At 36.2% G+C, this 20296-nt stretch overlaps 4 protein-coding genes across 4 annotated transcripts; 2 read left to right on the top strand and 2 right to left on the bottom strand.

Moving 5' to 3' along the window:
• Positions 1-747: 747 nt before the first annotated feature.
• On the top strand, positions 748-2918 carry LOC127903729 (probable galacturonosyltransferase-like 4). Its single transcript, XM_052444391.1, is given in 6 exon segments — positions 748-2415; positions 2417-2470; positions 2472-2553; positions 2556-2746; positions 2749-2812; positions 2815-2918. Coding segments are annotated over 6 exon segments (849 nt in total). The 5' UTR covers positions 748-2061.
• LOC102630193 (AP-5 complex subunit mu) lies at positions 2916-8983 on the bottom strand. The gene is made up of 8 exons (XM_006489160.4): positions 8398-8983; positions 8074-8220; positions 7350-7661; positions 6644-6936; positions 5649-6529; positions 4843-4899; positions 4107-4154; positions 2916-3673 (listed from the first exon to the last, which is right to left on the bottom strand). Exons 1-8 carry the CDS (start codon positions 8463-8465, stop codon positions 3602-3604), a joined length of 1878 nt encoding a protein of 625 aa, XP_006489223.1. The 5' UTR covers positions 8466-8983; the 3' UTR covers positions 2916-3601.
• Positions 8984-9123: 140 nt separating this feature from the next.
• On the bottom strand, positions 9124-14194 carry LOC102630803 (F-box/LRR-repeat protein 4). The gene is made up of 8 exons (XM_006489162.4): positions 13810-14194; positions 13200-13448; positions 12641-13047; positions 12134-12319; positions 10984-11176; positions 10328-10404; positions 9783-9933; positions 9124-9697 (listed from the first exon to the last, which is right to left on the bottom strand). The coding sequence occupies exons 1-8, from the start codon at positions 14074-14076 to the stop codon at positions 9401-9403; spliced, it is 1827 nt and encodes a 608-aa protein (XP_006489225.1). The 5' UTR covers positions 14077-14194; the 3' UTR covers positions 9124-9400.
• Positions 14195-15340: 1146 nt separating this feature from the next.
• Positions 15341-20272, top strand: LOC102631103 (uncharacterized). Its single transcript, XM_006489163.4, has 11 exons — positions 15341-15643; positions 16203-16367; positions 16455-16573; positions 16951-17025; positions 17350-17443; positions 17530-17589; positions 17908-17973; positions 18061-18159; positions 18901-18945; positions 19729-19831; positions 19951-20272. The coding sequence occupies exons 1-11, from the start codon at positions 15521-15523 to the stop codon at positions 20037-20039; spliced, it is 1038 nt and encodes a 345-aa protein (XP_006489226.1). The 5' UTR covers positions 15341-15520; the 3' UTR covers positions 20040-20272.
• The last annotated feature ends 24 nt before the right edge of the window (positions 20273-20296 follow it).

Raw genomic sequence — 20296 nt, 5'->3', positions numbered from 1 at the left:
CCTTGAATTGAAATTGAAAAGGGAACTAGAGGAAGTCCTTTCTTAGGAAGAAATACTTTAGTATCAGAACTCTGGGAAGGATTGGATAATGCATGGGGAAGAAATACAATGTTTTTTCACCAGAAAACCAGAAGACGGTGGAATCGGATTGATGCTATAACTAATGACTCTGGTCAGTGGTTGAATGATACTAAGTATATTAAGCAGTATGCAGTTGGTTGCTTTTCTGCCCTTTATACTGAGGAGAACAACAATCTCCAACCGTACCTTTCCAATTTTTTTTTCCCTGTGCTGGATGGTGCTAGTCTGTCCCTTGTTAATGGCCTTGTCAATGATATGGAGATTAAAAACGTTGTTTTCAGTATGAAGCCTTTAAAAGCTCCAAGGGTTGACGGCCTTAATGCTATTTTTTATCAATCTCAGTGGAGTGTTGTAGGCCCATCTATTTGCCACTTTGTGAAAGAGGTTTTTCGTAATGGCACCCTTCATGTTAAGATCAATAGAAGCCTATTTGTTCTAGTCCTAAAGAGTGATAATCTTCTGAGCTTGACAATATATCACCACATAAGCTTGTGCAATGTTGTGTACAAGACAGTGACAAAGATGATTGGGAATAGACTTACAAACTATTCTCCCCCACTTAATTGGCCCACAGCGAACAAGTTTTTTTCCCGGCAGACATATTATTAAAAACATAGTTGTTGCGCAGGAAGTTATGCCTTCGATGAGAAATAATAAGGGGACGAAAGGTCAAATGGCGATTAAAATGGACTTGAAAAAGTCTTATGACAGACTGAGTAGGAGTTTTATTCATGAGACTCTCTTGGAAGCAGGAATTCCCACTGATTTTGTACAAATCATTATGGAATGCGTTACCACTATTCAAATGAATTTACTTCGGAATGGCGAGCTCATAAATGAATTTAGGCCGTCAAAGGGAATAAGACAGGGGGATCCAATATCGGCTTATATTTTTGTTCTTTTCATTGAGAGACTTGGCCACGGCATTTGTCACACTGTGAACATGGGAAGGTGGAAACCAATACGACTGTCCCAACATTGCATTTTTCTTACCTATCTTTTCTTTGCTGATGACATTCTTTTATTAGCTGAGGCCTTGTGTGAGCAAGCTACCATTCTCTGCTCTGTCCTTGGTACCTACTGTAGCGGTTCAGGAGCCCGGGTAAATAAGGCAAAAACTCAAAATTTTTTTCCTCTAAGAATGTTAAGCAAGATGAGACTAAAAAGATTAGAGTATTCTAAGTATGCCCCTTTTTCACTCTCGGGTTATTAAGAGAACTTACCAGAGCATTATTGATAAGGTGAATAAGCGGCTCTTTGGATGGAATGCATCTCATTTATCATTGGCTGGAAAAATCACACTTGTTTAATCAGTTATCCAATCTATTCTCGTCTATGCTATGCAAACAATAAACCTGCTTATAAGTATCAAAGGTAAAATAGACCATGGATGCAAGAAGTTTTTTTAGAGTGGCATAAATACTCAGCAAAAGATAAGTCTTGTTCATTTGGGATATGGTTTGCCAACCTAAAAGCGGTGGTGGTTTAGGCTTCAAAAACTTGGATTTGATGAACAGAGCCTCGCTTATGAAGGTGGGATGGAACCTTATTGTGTCGCCAATTATTCTATGGTCTCAAGTGTTGCTTACTGAATATGGCATTGATAATGTAAATCGTCCCCATGCCCTGCCAATGAGTTACGGGTCTCACTTGTAAAAGTCTATTGGTTTCGTTTGGTAGGAAATTTTGACGGGCACCCGATGGAATGTAAGAGATGGCAGAACAGTTAGATTCTAGTGGGATATCTGGGCAACTAAAACTTGGCCTTTAATATCCTGTGCCCTCACTCTAGTACCTGAGACCATTATGAATAAGGTGGCATTTGAATTTGTATATGGAAATGGGAATTGGTAGTGGGATATTTTCGCCAAATTGCTTTCTAATAATATAATTCTGAGGATTGCTTCTTTGTAGCCTCCCGGTGATGTTAAAGGAGAAGATCAAGTGTTTTGGACTGAGTCTAATAACTGGGTCTTCACGATGAAGTGTGCTTATAATGTTATATCTATAGCCAAGCATAGAGATGAGGGTCAGATTTGGAAAATTATTTGGCAAACGGAGGGTCCTCAAAGCTTCCACATTGCCCTGACCCTTGATGCCAATTACCTCCGAGGCACAATAGCAGCAATATTCTTAATACTGCAGCACTCAACTTGCCCTCAAAGCCTCTCATTTCATTTCCTCTTAGCTCGTTTCGAGCCTGAGCTAATTTCCAGCATCAAATCCACCTTCCCTTATCTTAATTTCAAGATTTATGGCTTTGACTCCAAAAGGGTACACGGCAAAATATCAAGATCCATTAGACAAGGCCTTGATCAGCCTCTAAATTATGCAAAGAATCTATCTTGCTGACATTTTTCAACCAAATGTGAGGATGGTCATTTACTTAAGACTCAGACCTCGTTGTTGTTGATGAGATCGCAAAGTTATGGGAAGTTGATTTGGAGGAAAAAGTTTTGGCGGCGAAAAGGTGGGTACACACAGAGTTGAAGAGTGGATGGAAGTGCAATAAAAGAAAAGGATTTATGATTTGGGGTTATTGCCACTATTTTTGCTCGTGTTGGCTTGGAACATTAAGCCAGTTAATCATAGATGGAATCAACATGGATTGGAAGGTGATAATATCGAAGGGATATATAGGAATTTGCATCCGGGTCCTATTAGTTCACTCTCACTGGAGAGAGAGAGGGGAAGCCTTGGTTGAGATCAGAAGCTAGAAAGCCTTGTGCTTTGCTCATCCTTGGGCTCCTTATGATCTTTCCCGTTCATCAACGCATCCGTTATTTCTCTCTGGAAGCTTGAGTGCTGTGGAGTTGAAGATGAGCAGGGACATGTAGGAAGAAGCCTTTAGCCGTCCTCCATAACTTATGGGGTGAGGGACAGTTGTAATAAATGCATGAATTTTTATGTAGACAGACAAATGGCAGTGCATGCAGTACAAAGCATGTGTCCACACTGAGTTGAAAATATACTTAGAGATGTCAGCTAACTAAACTCAAATCCAATCGCGGAACAATGACAATCGGTAATTCTCAAATTTTAAGGTTTAAATCCAGGTCATTATATTCAACTACTTCTTCCTTAAACGGGCATCCTCCTTTCCATGGTAGTGATAGATTTATTCTGGATACACCAAGGCATCCATTATACTTCCACGTAGGCAAAGCTGTCCAAAACGGCGCAATCAAAGTTATGAGGTTCTTAGCTATATACTGTCTTAGCTGACACGTCCTTCCTCGACAATAGCAATGACTGAACAATACCATTACAAATCATTGTCGACTTAAAACCAGATCTATAACAACAACGATCAAAGAAACCTTCAGTTCCCGGGAAGCCTCCATTTCCTGGGCCAAAATTGACGCCAAACATATGTCAGCATAATCACCTGCCAGCAGCATACATAATGTTTCTACGCAATGGTTCATCAATAGTTGAATGGCCAAGAGAAACAACAGAAAGGATTCTTCTTTTATAATCACAGTGTGTTTTCCAAGTTGCCAACTTGCCATCAATCCTCCTATGTTTTTGCTGTGGCAACAGACGGGCATTTTCCTAATGTATTCCACAAAATATAATCACCAGAAGTAACCTGTATCCCATAGAAAATATGTCAGATCATATCAATTAGTACATTCAAAACTGGGGGAAAAAACTCCCAAATAAAGCACCAGTTTATGGCAGATTTCATCAAGATTGTAAGGGATCAAAAGAAGTTCATCCACTTGCTAACTTCAGCAAATATTTCATTGCCATTACTAGTACAGACAAGTTTTCCATACATCAAAGGGCAGTGGCAACAAAGACAAAAATATGCATCCAACTGCTAAAATAATGAAAATATTTCATGATGACAGATATCATGATGAACCAGTCACAGAGAAATTTAATCAATAATTAGTTCTGCTGGTGATCATTGCCAATTTTCGCATACTAGTGCAATGGTTTTTTCTGTTCTAGAAAACCAAAAAGTAGAAAATGAAATTCAACCAAAAATAATGAATGTTTTCCAGTGACTTCCCTACCTGAGCTGAGAATTCCACAGGTGCTTTTACAGCTGGATAGATGCTTACCTGCAAATGGCACAAACAACTTAAGCACCACTACTAATTGACATAGCAATAAGGCTAGGCTTCTTAAAGCTTACCATATCATGCCTGTTGATAGCATAAATTGACAAGGAAACATGGATGTGAAAGTTATGGAAATTTCTCAATGTAGAAGGTTTTTAAATTGAATACAGAGATAAAGATGCAAATGTAGTTAAGGGAATTAGCATGGATCGATCAAAAACTGCTACCATGTAAGAACAGAAACCGTCATCAAAGACAATCGTTTAATCAATTATGAAATCTTTATAAAGGCAAATGACAAAGGACGTAGTGGATAAGATATGCTGGAATGACTACTACTTCACTTGAGAATTCAGAAAGAGAATGTATTTTGCAAGAGTTGGAAGAAATATCTTTTTCTTGTTTTGTTCTTGTTTTCCGCGTCTCTGGTTACATATTCAAAATGATTGGAGTACTAAACAGATAAACTGGTTCTTGAAAAATTTTGTTAAAGCTTTGAGTAACTTTCACATAGAAAAATCAGATTATAACCTACACTACATCCGTAGAGCAGCTTTTGGAGAGGACTTTGAATGAATAAAATGCACACACAAGAACTCCCTCACTATACTCAAAAGTGTCCCACGTACGTATCACATTATGCAATAGCCATTTAACTTCAACATGATAGATAAGTTAAAAAACTTACAGATTTAGGGTCAATGGACATTCCCGATATTGAAGCACCAATAATCTTGAAAGAAACCTGTAATAGAGAGTCAAAAACTAAAAGTCTTAGCAAAAGGAAATTGTTAAGCGTATCTGAAAAACACATTACACTAATTGTAAAACACAGATTCATAGCATCCAAACAACAAAATAAAACTTTAATTGAATCATTTTTCAAATTGATCTCACAAAAAGTTTCGCTCTTGTTTATTTGAAAGGAACAAAGGTGTCCCTTAACTACCATAAAAAAATTAACGAGAATGTTGATAATCAAAGGCATAACCTTTTAAGCCAAAATTTAGGATCAAATACGATAGCCTTGATCAGATCTCAAACAAACAACTTCACACAGAGTAGTCCTCCAGCCGGTCATTGGTAACAGAGAAAAATGATGATTTATTGATTTCACAAGATTATGTGTAAGAATATTAAGAACTGTAAAAAGCCAATGAGACCTACTTTCCTTTTAGAAGAAAAGATACAACAGTTCCTACTTTGGAAAAATTAGAGGGAAAACCCAAAACTAATATTTCCCAGGATAGTTAAGTACTTGCATTTGATGTTGGCAAAAATCAAGTTGACAGTGGGTCCTAAAATATCTATTCCAAAGTTCCTTCGGTTTCTATTTGTTAAACAAATAAGTGCTATATAATTTGCAAATAGTGATCTCATTTAGACAAGTAATGTCATATATGGAAAAGAATAAATTCTGTAATTCATGAGAAATGAGTTTGAAAAGTTTTAGAATCAATTAACCAACTACTGTGAAAATAGAACAGCACATACTTTTGCGTAATTGTATGCTTGCCAGCAAAATGGCTCCTCTAGATCAACAGGAGGGAGATCCATATTCATTTTCTCCATTAAAAATTCCTCTATATTTACCACATTATTTGTATTATCAGTCTCAATATCACTATCTTCATCCACAGTTCCCCCAGATGACGATCTTTGGGTTTGCCATGGTGCAAATTTAACTGTTCCAGGGAAAGTCGCCTCAAGGCTTCTCCCTGTCAATGCTCGTCCACTTGTCATAATTTTCCATTCAACTGAGTGCTCATTATTTGAAACTGTTCCAATTGATGGTAACCCATCAAAAGAAACAACTCTTCTTCTTGGAAACAGCATTGTCACATTACAGAACTCCATTGTCAGAGGAGCCTTGTAGCTTTCCATCAGACACAACTTAAATAAAAATGCACCTTCATCTTCAGAGACCATTGACAATTGGTAAAATCCTTTCACAGGTGGTCCAAGGCCACAGATTGCCTGATAACGCATTAAAACGAAATTACCTAATGGTGGTGAAAACATCACAGCCTGCTTATCCACACCTTGCTCAGGAACTTGTGCAGAAGGATGAAATGATAAAACCTCTACATGAGCACTGTTCAACCCTGTCAAGGGAAATGACACATCGGGCATACCTTCCAGTTCTGCTCGGCAGTTTATTTGACCCGAGACTGATAAACTATCAGGAATCTCATCCCTGTCATACATTGCAGCATGAACTGTCTCATGAATTGTGAATAGCAATCTTTGCTTTCCTTTGTACAGATATGGTTTCCAAGCTGGTTGCTTAAGGTCTTGGGGTGGCAGTTCTGATGATGGAAAGCCATTAACCTTGATAGCAAAGATATTGGAATAGCTCAGGTCCACAGGTGTACCTATACAAAAAATGTCAAAAATCTCTATATTAGGGAAACACATATTGATCCACAAGCAAAAAATTGAAGATAAAGAAATCTGAGATGAGAAATACCATAATAAAAGGTACCAACCAAAGGGCATTGCGCTGCTTATGAAACTTCGAAGTGCATCCTTCTCTAAAGGCCTAGAACCAAGTTTCGGAGCATCTGATGCAACCGTTCCCACTGCAGCAGCACCAGAAGGTGCAGTAGAAGCAACAGGAGCAGCAACAGGCTTTGCTCTTGATGAGATGCCCGATATTCCAATACTGCCAGTCAGTGAATCCAACAACCCTCCAACTGATGGTGATGCACTTACCACCACTTCAGGTTCCACCACATCACCAGTAATTATATCACCAATAGCATGTGCTACCATGAATGCCCTACGATGGAAAATGGGAAAGCTCTAAGTTAACCATGTGTACTAACTAAATCATTTGAGAGGGTAAAAGCCAAGTTTGTACAAGGCCAGCTCCATTTTCCTTGTTTGGGAGGAACAAACAAACTAAGTCAAGGAAGCAAAAGGGAGAGATAATGATCGCATTTCATCATTATTGAGATTAAAACAAGAAATCCAGTCAAGCATGTTTATAAATGTACAAATACATATCATTACCTTAAAACAAATAACCAAGGAAAGAGCAGGAGAGACACTTATTATTTAATCAAGCTTTACAAAAAATTCATTTGGGAATGCTAAAAGTTCTGATGTTAGCCGATTCAAAGTTGGTGACTTTGGGCAGTGACCTTCTCATGCTATTCTTTTTAAAAAAACAATGCAAGTAACTTACCATACCCTGTGATGGACGGAAGATCAAGCAGGAGGGAAGATAAACTGTCATCCACTCCTACAGCATTTCCACAATCAGATTTTTTACATAATCTTGCATATGCTTTTAAATGCCTCGGTTCAACTTGAGGCAACACAAGGATGCAATAAGGGCCTTTTACATGCAATATCAATGGCCATAGAAGATGATTCTCTCCTCCTTCCTCTGTATCAATATAAAGGCCTATAACATGGCGAGTAATAGGATCATCAACCCATGAATCAGAACCTTCAGTTGACTGACTCACTCGTACACCAAATCCCCGCACAGATCCCTCCCTACATAAATTCAGATAAACTATTAATGATAATCCATGATATGTCAACGGAAAGTTACCACAAGCTACATGAAAAAACAACCACAATCACAATTAGAAAATAAACTGTAAAAATCTTTGCAAGAGAACCAGTAATCCAAGACAACATGATATAACCAGCATACATTCGCTTGACAATCTATCACATTGTAGTGAAACTGATGCAACTAAAGAAACTCATTTATCCAGTTGTGGTCCCAAAGTGAGCAATGCAGAACAAAAATACTATATTTTCGAACTAGGAAGGTCAATCTAGAAATGCAGTTAGCAAGTATTCTAAAATTAACAAGAACAGCAACTGCATCATTATTCAACACATCTATTACACATTTTGAATATTAATTTGAGAAGCAATGGAGTAAGTGAATCCGAACCTTCTTTTTCTCTCAGCAAATGCAGAAGCTAACTCCGAATCAGTCGGTACTAAAGGCAAAACATTGTACTTAATAGGATCCTCGATACAGCTCTCATTTTCGGTCTTGCAAGCTTCTCGCCACCGCCTCTCCACTACTGGAAACCTCCTAATATAATAAAAACGAAAATTTCAATTTAAAATCACAACCGAAATGATTTTACGCAAGGTCAATGTTTGGATTGGATGCACAGTAATTTAAATTGAAAGCAGTTCCTAGGCTTAGCTAAGGAAAAGAAACGACGGCGTAATTAGGTAGAGCAATAAAAGATTAAGAATAATGTACCGGGAGAAAACGACGGCGTCGAAATTGTTGAGGATCCATAGAGCTCTGATGCTGCATCCACCAGGCATGGCTTTGCTTTGCGCGTCTCTTGCTTGTCAATTAACAGTGCACAAGAGAAATGAAATGAAGATGCCTACAGATTTTACTGGCGATTGAGATTGGCGGTGTTACTGTTTCGGTAGATGTCGATTCTCTCCTCCCGTTGGAAAACGCTGCGTTTCTCGCGCTGGTTGAAAATGAAATAAGAGGGCGTAACTCCTGCTTATAAACTCTAAACATATGTAGTTATGCTGAAATTACGACACTACCCTTAAGACAATATCGACGATGACCCGTGCCTTAATTATGCTTTCGAGTTTCGATTTGTCGAAACGACACAACATTAAATTTACTCTCATCAGATTTCTAACAAATCCCTTTTTCTCGTATCCTTACCCTGAGATATTAAAAATAAAAATGTCGACGGCCCGCAGCGGTGACCTTCAATTACAGTGTGTTCTACTTCTTGTCAAGTACACATTTTACTAAACTTATAACAAAAAAGAGAATAAAGAATCCCAAAGAGGGTTCACACGAGTAGTTCTTATGCATTCTTTTGGGATGGTCTACAAGCTCCGCATTGGGTACATACACGGTTATGACTCAATGAGAGATCACCGTACCTTCCCCCTTTTGGTCCGTCCGCTTAATAGTTCCCTAGGTTGAGCTTGTAGAAAGCATAAAACATGAAAAGCAAATTATTTACAGCTTCATTTTTCTTTTCTTTGTTTTTCTATTCAATAACATTTGTCTATACATCAGCAACCACTATTTACTCCTCTGAACTGCCCAACATTCCTTATACTAGATAATTTAGATACAAACACTTGCAGACAGTTAAGCTTATACCCAGAAAAAAAATATATATATATTGAACCAAAAGCCAAAGATAACAGAAAACCCAAAAAAAAAAAAAAAAAAAAGGAGCGGATTGCTCTTCTGCATTCTCTTGTGATGAAATTATCTAAAGGTCCACGCATAGGTACGAGATGACAGTTCCTGCCCTCCTTTTTGTCCGTTCACTTACCTTCCACTTCTCAACCATGACCTTCTTTATGTTGGCACAACCAGAAACCACAGTGGCAACTCCTGCTGCAGTAATACCAGGACAATAAACCATGTGACAGGACTCGAGCATTCTGCAATTTTTAACAAGATGGGATAGACCGACATCAGTTATTTGACGACAGTGCGACAACACTACGTCCTTGAGTAGTGGACAGCCTTTTCCTAACTCAACCATTGCCTGATCTCCCAAATTCTGCCGATCAAGAAATTTAAATTTAATAACACTTTATGAAAAATAAATTGGAAGATGTACCAAGAAGAGACAGAAAAGGGCTTACCTGGAGAACGCTTACATCCAGGTAATTGAGTTCAGGGCATCCTTTTGCAATGGCCATTATTCCAGCATCACCTATTTGATGGCAGCCACTAACATTTAGATGTTGCAAGGAGCAACCCTGGCCTATGGAAATGAGGGCCTCATCCCCCACCCTGTTAATATGAAAGAGTGAATAAGGAAAGCTAGAGAACCAGAGAGGTTTAATCCACTAAGCTTCCCAAAAATATAAACAATTCTATCAGAAGTTTATCTACTGATACGAAATCAGCTAGAACATTATGGTAGAAGCCAACTTCAATGATTCACCAAATTTCCCCAAATGGTGTCGAGCAAACAAAGAAGGCTTTGCAGATCATGGATTATTGCGATCATATAACATGAAACTACACCATGACAACTACTGAATGAAAGAGAAACAATCAACCAAGTATCTATATGATACCAAACCAACATAAAATATCTCTCAAGTTAGCAAATTTAAATAATAAGCATCCCAGGTGGAAATGGGAATAACTATGAAGCTGAGGGGAAAAAAATTTACCGTACCTGTCACAGAACCTGAGGCTGAGTTCAGTCAGAGAATTGCAATGCTCACCCACAGCTACAATTCCATTGTTGCCAATCTATGAACAAGAACCATAAAAAGTTAATAGATCCTCAAAGGTAAAATAACATTTACATCATTTAAATTGATAACTAAAGAACATGAGCAGACTGGTTAGAGAAAATACCAGTTCTTCAGTAAAATAGGCAGATACAAACAAATGACTAAACAATAAACAACAGACAAATAAGAAAAAAAACTTTTATATTTCTGAATCGACTGTTTCTTACATTTCTTATAATCGTTTTGCCCATTTCTAATTGTCCCAAACCAACATTCAGGACAGCACTTAATGTCAAAAAACCAAAATTGATCTCTGAAACTGAAAGGATGTCCTAGATCATTAGCTTGGTACAGAGAATCATGCCAGAAGTCCAACATTTTGCACAGAATTATAGTAGAATAGTAAAAGCAAAAAATATGTTGCAAAACTTCTTCCGAGTTCAAGCAACAATCTGTTAACCATAAAATCAGTGCCAGGAACTTAGCAATATTTTTGTCATAGTATCATGTTAGTCGAAACAAACTGAGAAGGTAGTATCGGAACCACAAATAAACTGACAAAAGCAATGGTTTGAGAGAGAGAGAGAGAGAGAACCTTGTAGCATCGGCGAATATGAAGTTTCTTTAAATTCTGGCAACCCTCAGCTATACTACAAATGGCATCATCTCCAATACTGGAGCAATCTACCAAATGAAGAGCTTGCAGAGACTTACAGCCCCTTCCAACTTCAAGAAGAGCCAAATTACCAATTCTTTGGCAGTATAACAATGCTAACTCAGTAAGATTCCTGCAAATAGTCAACAGATCTGGAGATGACAACTTTGTAAAATTATTGCTAGTAAACAAAAAGAGAGTGAACAATTTTAACCATGAAATTGAAAACATGACTCTTGCAATTAATATGAAATATGGAATAAATTTCAGATTGACCAGCGTGCAAGCAGATATAACATCCTATATTAACAGTGAGAAACAAGTCAAAGAATACATTAACATTTGAGCAATTAAAGAGAAGATACATGGAAGGCTGTAGTTTGGTGATGACAGTTTTGCACCAATCTACTAAGGATTTGATCATCACTCATCAGTTATCCAAATGAGTTGAGGTCAAAACACTTCATAAACACTACAACCAAGAGAAAAAAATACAGATAACAAATAAAATATTTACTTTTTTTCTATAGAAAATAAAATGTTTAGTTAATCATGGACGTTTAAAAATAATAATAATAATCAAAGGTGATTCATTCTTTGCAGTTCCCTTACAATATGAAGCAGGAAGGACGTATATTTAAAAACTAAACGTACATTTTACAGGTTTTGAGAAATATTAAACTTTAATCAGCATATTCAGGGTATCATATGACGAGAAACTATAAAATCTTGAGATGGAAAAATTTATTCCCAAAAAGGATAATGGAAGACCTGCAGCCAGGCATTATCACTGCTTGATCTGCTAAAACAATTGATTGATATGTAAATAAGCTTGAAGTTTATTTCTTGCTTCTGCAGAAAGTAAAAAATGTAACACAAGCTGAAACACCAAAAGCATGTACAAGGATTTTTTCCGACAGCTTTAATGCTAGTTTATTAACAAGCTTTGCAAAAAAATAAATAAAAATTTACTTTCATAATTGGTTTCATGAAAATTTATTCCCAAGGAAAATAATGCTAGTTCCTGGCAATGCTTGCAAATCATACTACTACCTATTTATTTAAATTAAGACTACAAAAAGAAGCATACCGGCAAGATTTTCCAATGGACTCCAATCCCATAGTTCCAATATTATGGCAGCCATTTATTTCAAGATGTGTAAGTTCTTTGCAACCTGTGGCAATTGCTTCCAAGCCCATGTCACTCAGGAAATAGCAATCACTTAGAGTCAGATTTTTTAACTTCTTACACCCCTTTCCCACAGCATGTAGGCCCCTGAAATATAAGTTACACTAACTCAACATCATATATTACCTGGAAGAAGAAAGATAGTGATTTAAAATCACCAATAAAGGTTCAGATTTCTATGGAGTCTTAAACAATTGCAAGAATTTTCATCTTTTCTAATGCTTGTTCTATTTTGATACGGCCCATAATATAAAAAACAAGGATTTGAACCTAGATCTGATGTTTCATTCAATAACGAAGTTACTAAAAGATAATGACCAATTATGTTTGAAGTTCTTACAGTTTGTTTACAATTCGAATGATATGATTTTGTAACTTTGCATAACATAAGAATGAAAAGGAACTCACTTATCAGTAAATTGCTGGAAGCTGTATAAAGCCAATAACTCCAGAGACAGACACTGATTTCCCACAGCTACCAAAGCCTCATCCGTAACATTGATGCATTGTAGCTTCAAAACTCTCAAAAGTGGACAACCTTGGGCCACAGCATGCACTCCTTTGTTATGGATAAATTCTGAATCCAGTGACAAGGTTTCAAGAGATTTACAGTGAGACCCCACTGCTTCTAATGAAACATCAGTTATTTTCACACAGGCTGCAATACCAAGAGATTTTAATGATTTCCCACAACCATGAGCCAAGTCAACTAGACCTGTGTCGGTCAAGCCTTCACAAAAACGCAAGTTCAGATCTTCAAGTTGGTTACAAACTTTTCCTACTGCAGCTAGACCTTGATCACCAACATAGCAACCCTTGCAAAAACCAAAATTCAGGACCAATTTAAGCATTCAAATGGCAGGCAAGCTTGATGTGGAAAAGACACTGTCATTCAAACATCAATAAACAGAACTCACACACCGACAACCGAAACATTAACGACTCAGGAAAAGGGAGTAAAAATTACCTGCAAATCCAAAGATTTCAAGTGTATACACTTCTGGGCAAGGGACATCAATCCCAAACTTGAAATGTTTGAGCACCATATCAAGCTCAACTTCTCAAGCTTTGAAAATCCATCAGCAAGCGCATTCAACCCAGAATCTGATAAACAATACGACTCAGATTGAAATTGACCATCCTCAGACCCAGTTTTCTCGGTCAAGTAATGCAGCTGCAGAGCTGACAACTTCGACTGATCACCACGTCTTCGACCCTACATAACATATATATAAGAATATATATTATCTTACTAACTTCATTTCAGCTGCAGATCTCTCCTAAACTTAAAACATGAACAAAAAAGAAAATCAATAAAGAATTCGAAGAAAATCAATAAAGAGTTCGAAAATTTCAGCTATGTTGCACGTGAAGATTCAATTTCCCCCCCCCCAACTGAGTCCTTCATGAATAATTATTGACACGACAAAACAATTTTCAGTTCCAACCAAAATCTCAATTTGATTATAAATCATCTCCTCAGAATGTGAAGTCTTCTGAACAAAAATAATGAAAAAAATTCATAAATTGACAATCTATATAAAGATAACAAAAGGCATTAAACGGGGCGTGCTTACGTGCTGGACAGGGATCGAAACAGAGAGTCGTTCATCGATGTGAATACTTTTGACATTAGCAAAACGCCGAGAAAGCAGCTTGACGAAGAGGTCGGGGCTACCAGAGGCGCCGATGCGGAGGGTGGTGCGGCTGAGCCGCTCTAGCGTAAGCCAACGCCGGCAGACGAGTGAGCAGGCGTCGCGGCTAGCCTTGGAATCGAGGTGTCGGAATATCTCTAGAATCACCTCGTCCGGCAGACACGTGTTGATCCGATCGTGCCCTCGCATTATCAAATCTCAAATGATTGATTGACGATTGATGATTGAATTTTGTGAATTGTGATTTCTTCGCGCTTGTTCTGATTGTTGTCTTCTTATTACGTTGTGTCAGTCGGGTCGATTGGCGGAGTCGGCGGTTACAAGCTTCTATGGTGCTTTTAATTACCAGTAATGCCCCTACTTTTTGTCGTAATTACCATCACTGTCATAAAACGATAACACTAATTACAATTATTGGGTAATTTGTGACAAGGTTAAAATTTTATGACCTACTTATTTTACGACTTTTAACAAAAATTATAAAAATAAGTGGAAAATTATTTTTTATAATGAGCTCATTAAATAAGTCATCACACTTTTTTAAAGTCTCAACTTTATCGTTTTAATAAAAAGATAACTATAATATATAAACCATTAAATATTATATTACCGCTCTAACTATTATACATTTTCTTTAATATCAAAATTTTGATCTAATGAATTCACATTTTTTGTATTTTACGTTTATTTTCTATTATTAGAATTAATAAAACTTACATATGATTGCGTAAATATTCATTAAAATTATAACATTGTACAATACACAATGAGGCATGCACATTGTGATATTCATTTTGACAACATTAAAAATGATCCTACTTCGATTTTTGAGGAAGAAATAGAAAAAAACAATGGCACTTAAGAAGAGTATCACAATATTAATAACTCTAGATCACAAGAAACAGAAAGATTGAGAAAAATTGTTGTAACAAATTTAATGTAAATGTAATTCATATTATTTTTTTATTTTATTTGGATGTGTGTATAAATATGAATTTTTATTATATTTTATTTAATAGATTATAAAATTCGTTATATTTTATTTTAATTAAATTTTTTCACTTTTATGTAATTTTAAATGCTTTAAAAAGAAAAAAAGACATGTTTAAACAATTTTATTAAACTTATTTTAATAGACAATTTAAACTTATGTTTATTTTAGTTATTTTACAATAAAATAGTACTTTCATAATAAAATTTATAAACACATTTATTGTACTTTTTAAACTCACATCAACTACACTAATATAATTTATCAACTATCAAAATATTTTTTAAATTAACAACTTTTTTTATCGGCCCAACGGAAATAGCTTATATCTAATTCCAAATTGGCCCTAAATTGCTATATTTGTAATATTATTGAACTTGTTGAAGATTCTATAAAACTTGAGGGACTAAAGTCATAATTGATGTCTAGTTTCAACACAGCTTGTTCTGGTTGTTCTAATTTTTCCACATTTTCAATTTTGTAGAACTCTACGAAAAATCAACAAAAAAAACAGTGAAATGCATGATCAGGCGACCTAATAACAAAAGAGACTACAAAAACCAAACACGAGCAATAATAAAGCAAAGGTAAAGAAGATACAAAGAGAGTTTGAATTGATCAGATTCAAAACGACGATCGATCATGTCGTTCTCATTCTTCAAGCCGTCAAGGCCTAAAACGCCTCTGGAGGTGGTGAAGGCGACCAAGGTAAGCCTAATGGCTCTCGACATCAAGACCGTTGTTGAAGTCAAAGCCCTCGAAAAGGTATCATTTTGATTCAATTTCTCTGTTTTATGCTTGAATTTTCATCTGGGTTAGCCTTGAATTGTTGTTAATGAAGAAATTTTCATTTGGGTTCTGTGGATTGTGTCCGTAATATGATGATTTTCTATCAATTGCTTTTGCTTTACTGTGGACTGCTAAATTGAATAGTTATATTTGTTGGCATTACTGTACATTCATTGTTTTAGAGAATTTAATTTTTAAAAAAAAAAGAAAGAAAAGAAAAGAGAGAGACAGAGAAATCAAATACTTGAAATGGATGATTACAAATGCGATCACTGTGTTTTGCTTGCTTGGTGAGTGCATGATTTCAGTTTGTGGAAGTGTGAAGTCTGCTTTCTGCAGTAGCCATGTTACCCTAAAGAAGGAAGCAAATGCTACAATCTTGTGGAGCAGAGACTGACACAGTCACTTAGCTTACATGTTAATTCATACATAGACATATTCTTAAAGGAGTCCATAAGTGATATTGGACCGGATTTCTCTTTTGGCCAGTTATTTCTATGGATATTGATACCTTTCTTTCGTGTATTTACTGCAGGCAATGGAAGAAATTGAAAAGAATTTTGTAACAATGAGGTGTATGCTTTCTGGAGATGGGGAGGTTGAACCAAATGCAGACCAAGTTTTACAGTTGGCAACTGAAGTTTGTAAAGAGGATGTTCTCATCCTTCTAGTTCACAAGTTGCCAATACTGGGATGGGAAGTAAGTTATCACAACTATTTAAACATTTTCATGCATGTAGATTATGTATTTTCTCGCAATGATGTATATGTTGTTTGTTTGATATAGGCGAGAAAGGATTTAGTGCATTGCTGGTCCATATTGTTGAAGCAAAAAGTTGACTCCACATATTGCTGTGTACAATTCATTGAGAACCATTTCGAGTTACTGGATTTTCTTGTCGTCTGGTAATTTTATGCCATATTTTTCATTTGTACTTACGCTTTTGTGCCTTATTTCTATGTTTTTTGAGAATGGGTTGTTCACCATATCCGGTCATCCTATCTTGTGTAGATATGGCCAATTTAGTCACCTGGGGAGGCCCGAGTACTATCATTTGGAAAGATGATGATTCTGTTTATAGGCTTGAGGTTCTGTACATATGTTAATTGTTGCTGTTTTATTTCATAGATTGTTTAGTTGTACTCAGTGACTGTTCATTCAAGGAACTATCTTGACCCAAAAATGTAGTTGATTACCGTCTTCTTACACTTATCTATTGTTTTCAATATACAAATCAAGTATGGTAATACTGCGTGTGACACATTGTTTTTTGTACAAGCAGCTATGATAATAAGGAAGTTGCTTTACATTGTGGAATTATGTTGAGGGAGTGCATAAAATTTCCGTCACTTGCTAGGTAAGATATTTCTTTGCACCTTGTCTGTTTCTTTCTGGGTTGTTTATGGTGGACAGAAAGGACCATATTACTCATTTAAATGTGAAATGAACCCGACATGCAATATAGAGAACTGCATGTAGTTGGAGGAATAAGTGGTCAAGCTTTCAGAACTGAGATACTTAGATCTCATAAAAAATTTATGAAAACCCAGCGCTTTGTCAAAGCAATAAAATTTCCATAATGGAATCCGCTGTTTTGATATGTTTTTTTCTTGCAGAAAAATGTATGTGCCCCTTTATGTTTTCATCTTTTCATGCAGTTAAATTTATAGTGATTTTTCAGATACATTTTAGAGTCTGCAAGCTTTGAATTATTCTTCAAATTTGTGGAGTTACCTACCTTTGACGTTGCTTCAGATGCATTTTCTACCTTCAAGGTCAGACTTATTAGTTTGTTATCTGCCATATTTTTTTGACATTTACCTATTGAACTTTTATGCTTATGGTTCCTTTTGAATGACAGGATCTGCTTACAAAACATTTAACCGTAGTCTCTGAATATTTGACTGCTCATTATGATGAGGTATGCACTCACTTAATTTCTGTGTGATGGTATTCATGACAGATCTACATATGGCTGAAGTGTTGCTTCAGAACTCTTAATCAAGATTGAATGTGTTTCCACCTACTAATTTTCTTTGGCTTAAAGTTTATTAGAAAACAGTTTTAAAAGGTCTGAGTTTTTGTTGTTGTTTTTGAGACAATCAAGTGCACATGCCCTTGATTTTATGCATCTGCATGGTGCAGGGAGCGAAAATAGCATTTGTTTTTAAAATTTTATTCATAAATTTGATTTACATTTTATCCTTTCAGCGTATCTGATGAGATACTGTTGTTCCAGTTCTTTGATCTGTATGAGAAACTGTTGACGTCTTCTAATTACGTAACAAGAAGGCAATCTTTGAAGGTTAGTTCAGGCTAGAGTTTCCACTTTGGTCTCTTTCATTATTTAGATCTACAAGATTTACTAATTATGTAGTCTTCATGGATTTAGCTTCTCTCGGAGTTTCTTTTGGAGCCTCCAAATTCCCATATAATGAAGAGATACATTTTAGAAGTTCGATTTTTGAAAGTCATGATGACACTGCTGAAGGTATTTTAATTCTTTCCTTATGTGCTTTGTGGTTCTTCTGGTCATCTTTTGTCTGCATGACCAGTAGTGGTACTTTTCTGGGCAGCATTATGGTGATTCCCTATTATGATAAATCATGAATGTTCACTATCTTTTTTGCTGTCTTTTATTCAGCTTGGGCTGTCTTTTTCTTCTGGCGTACATGATTTTATTTGTTTCACTTCAATATTTTGTCAACAACATAAAGATGCTTCTATTCCCATGCTGGACTCTGTAATAGAATTTAACTGTTGGCTTTCTTTGGTCTGATGTCTTGAAGCATTTCATTCCTTTATCGTTTTTATAGTTATCCCAGAAGAATATCTTCTAAAATGCTTTCCACCATGATCAATCTTCTTTTTATGCAAATTAGAATGAGAATAAGAGCTGATAATGATCAAAGGCCATCTTAGACAACCCTCAGGAGTGGAGTTTCTGCTTGAAGGAAAGTAAAATGTTTTAGTAATTTTTGCTATGCTAGGGGCTATTATTATTATTTTTGTTCTTGGACTTTGTTTCACGAAGGACTGTGTTTCTTTTCATCTTTCTGATAAGATAAGATTTGGTTTACAGTTCGAAGGTTTGAATCGTGAGATGATAATGTTGGTTGTGAATGAATGGACTGCCAAATCTAAAATAGTCTAAAATCTCGTGTTCAGTAGATATTTGCAGCTTTTACCTTGTTCCTAACCATTTCTTCTCTGTTTACTTTTGGACTAACAGGATTCGAGCAAAAATATTCAGATCTCAGCTTTCCACATTTTCAAGGTGATGATATTCCATTTTCTTCATGCTTTCTCATTTTCCCTTCCTGTCTATATATCAACAAAGCTGTTAATGCCTTAGGCTCATCCACAATTGGGTTCAATGTCATGACTTGATCCCAATACGTTTCCCATGGGTGCAGTACCACTCATTCGGTAGAACTGGAGTCCATTTTATTTTAGCACATAAATTAATTGTCTTTGGTTTGGGATATCTATTGGGAAGACATCAATTCTACTTGCTCAGATGGATATATAAATTTTCTTAAAAGAAGAAATAAAACAAATGCTCTTTTTGAAAATTTTTCAATGGCATGAGTTGGTGGGCGATAGAGCACTTATCCCCAAATCCTGCCTTCTTGCTTCCCACCTGAAAGTAACAGGGAGTTTGTGCCATCCTTTGAATATTGAACAAGTTTATGGATGCATTTTGATATGTGAAGTGTTTCAACGATCTTGAAATATTCATTTCATGATCATCCTGAGCTGGTATTGACAGACAGTGAGAGCAAAAGCTAGTGGATCCACTTACTTCTTTTTTTGACAAGATTCCACGTGACAGAACAGTTGGGGAATTTATTCCAGATTTTGAATCCTCCTCAGTGTAATGAATATTTTTATCTGGTGTGGGAGAATCCAAATCACCCTTTAAATTTTAATACGTGAAAGGGGACCAATGAGTTGAAGAATGCATGTTAACTATTGTGACAGAGAATTAGTTGATGAAAATAATTCCACTTAAATTTGGTTCTCATTTGCTTTTATTCTCCTCCTTTCTAACATGTAGGTTTTTGTTGCTAATCCTAACAAGCCGCATGAAGTAAAGGTTATTCTGGCGAAAAACCATGAAAAATTGCTGGAGCTGCTTCGCAATCTCTCTGTTGGAAAAGGTAATTGCATGCTGCCTGGCACGAGACCTGAAATTTATACTTGAAAATGTCGTTTAGGAAAGCCCTCGGTGAAAATCTTACTTGTGCTTCAAGATCATCACTCCAAGAATACTTTGCAGGTGCGGATGACGACCAGTTTGAAGAGGAAAAGGAACTGATCATGAAGGAAATTGAAAGAGTGTCTGGTCTGCCTAATCATGACTGCTAGGTTCCAAATCCCGAGTCGTCTGTATCTCCTTTTGTAATGAGATTCTATCTATATTTAAAATTAAAATGATTTTTCTGCTGCTATGATTTGCCGAGTGGAAAGACAAGTCATAAATGCATAGTTGTAAATGCGGCACATCCTGTTCTTACAAGTTATGAAACAAAATCGATCTGGTTTTTATAGTTGGTGTTGTATCGTTTTCATCAAGCAAATCAAAGCAAATTGTTTGTAGATGGACAGAGCTGGTTTTGAGTGTT

The sequence above is a fragment of the Citrus sinensis genome, chromosome 1 (assembly GCF_022201045.2).
Source record: "Citrus sinensis cultivar Valencia sweet orange chromosome 1, DVS_A1.0, whole genome shotgun sequence".
NCBI classification, from domain to species: Eukaryota; Viridiplantae; Streptophyta; class Magnoliopsida; order Sapindales; family Rutaceae; genus Citrus; species Citrus sinensis.
This window is presented reverse-complemented; position numbering and strand designations above follow the sequence as displayed.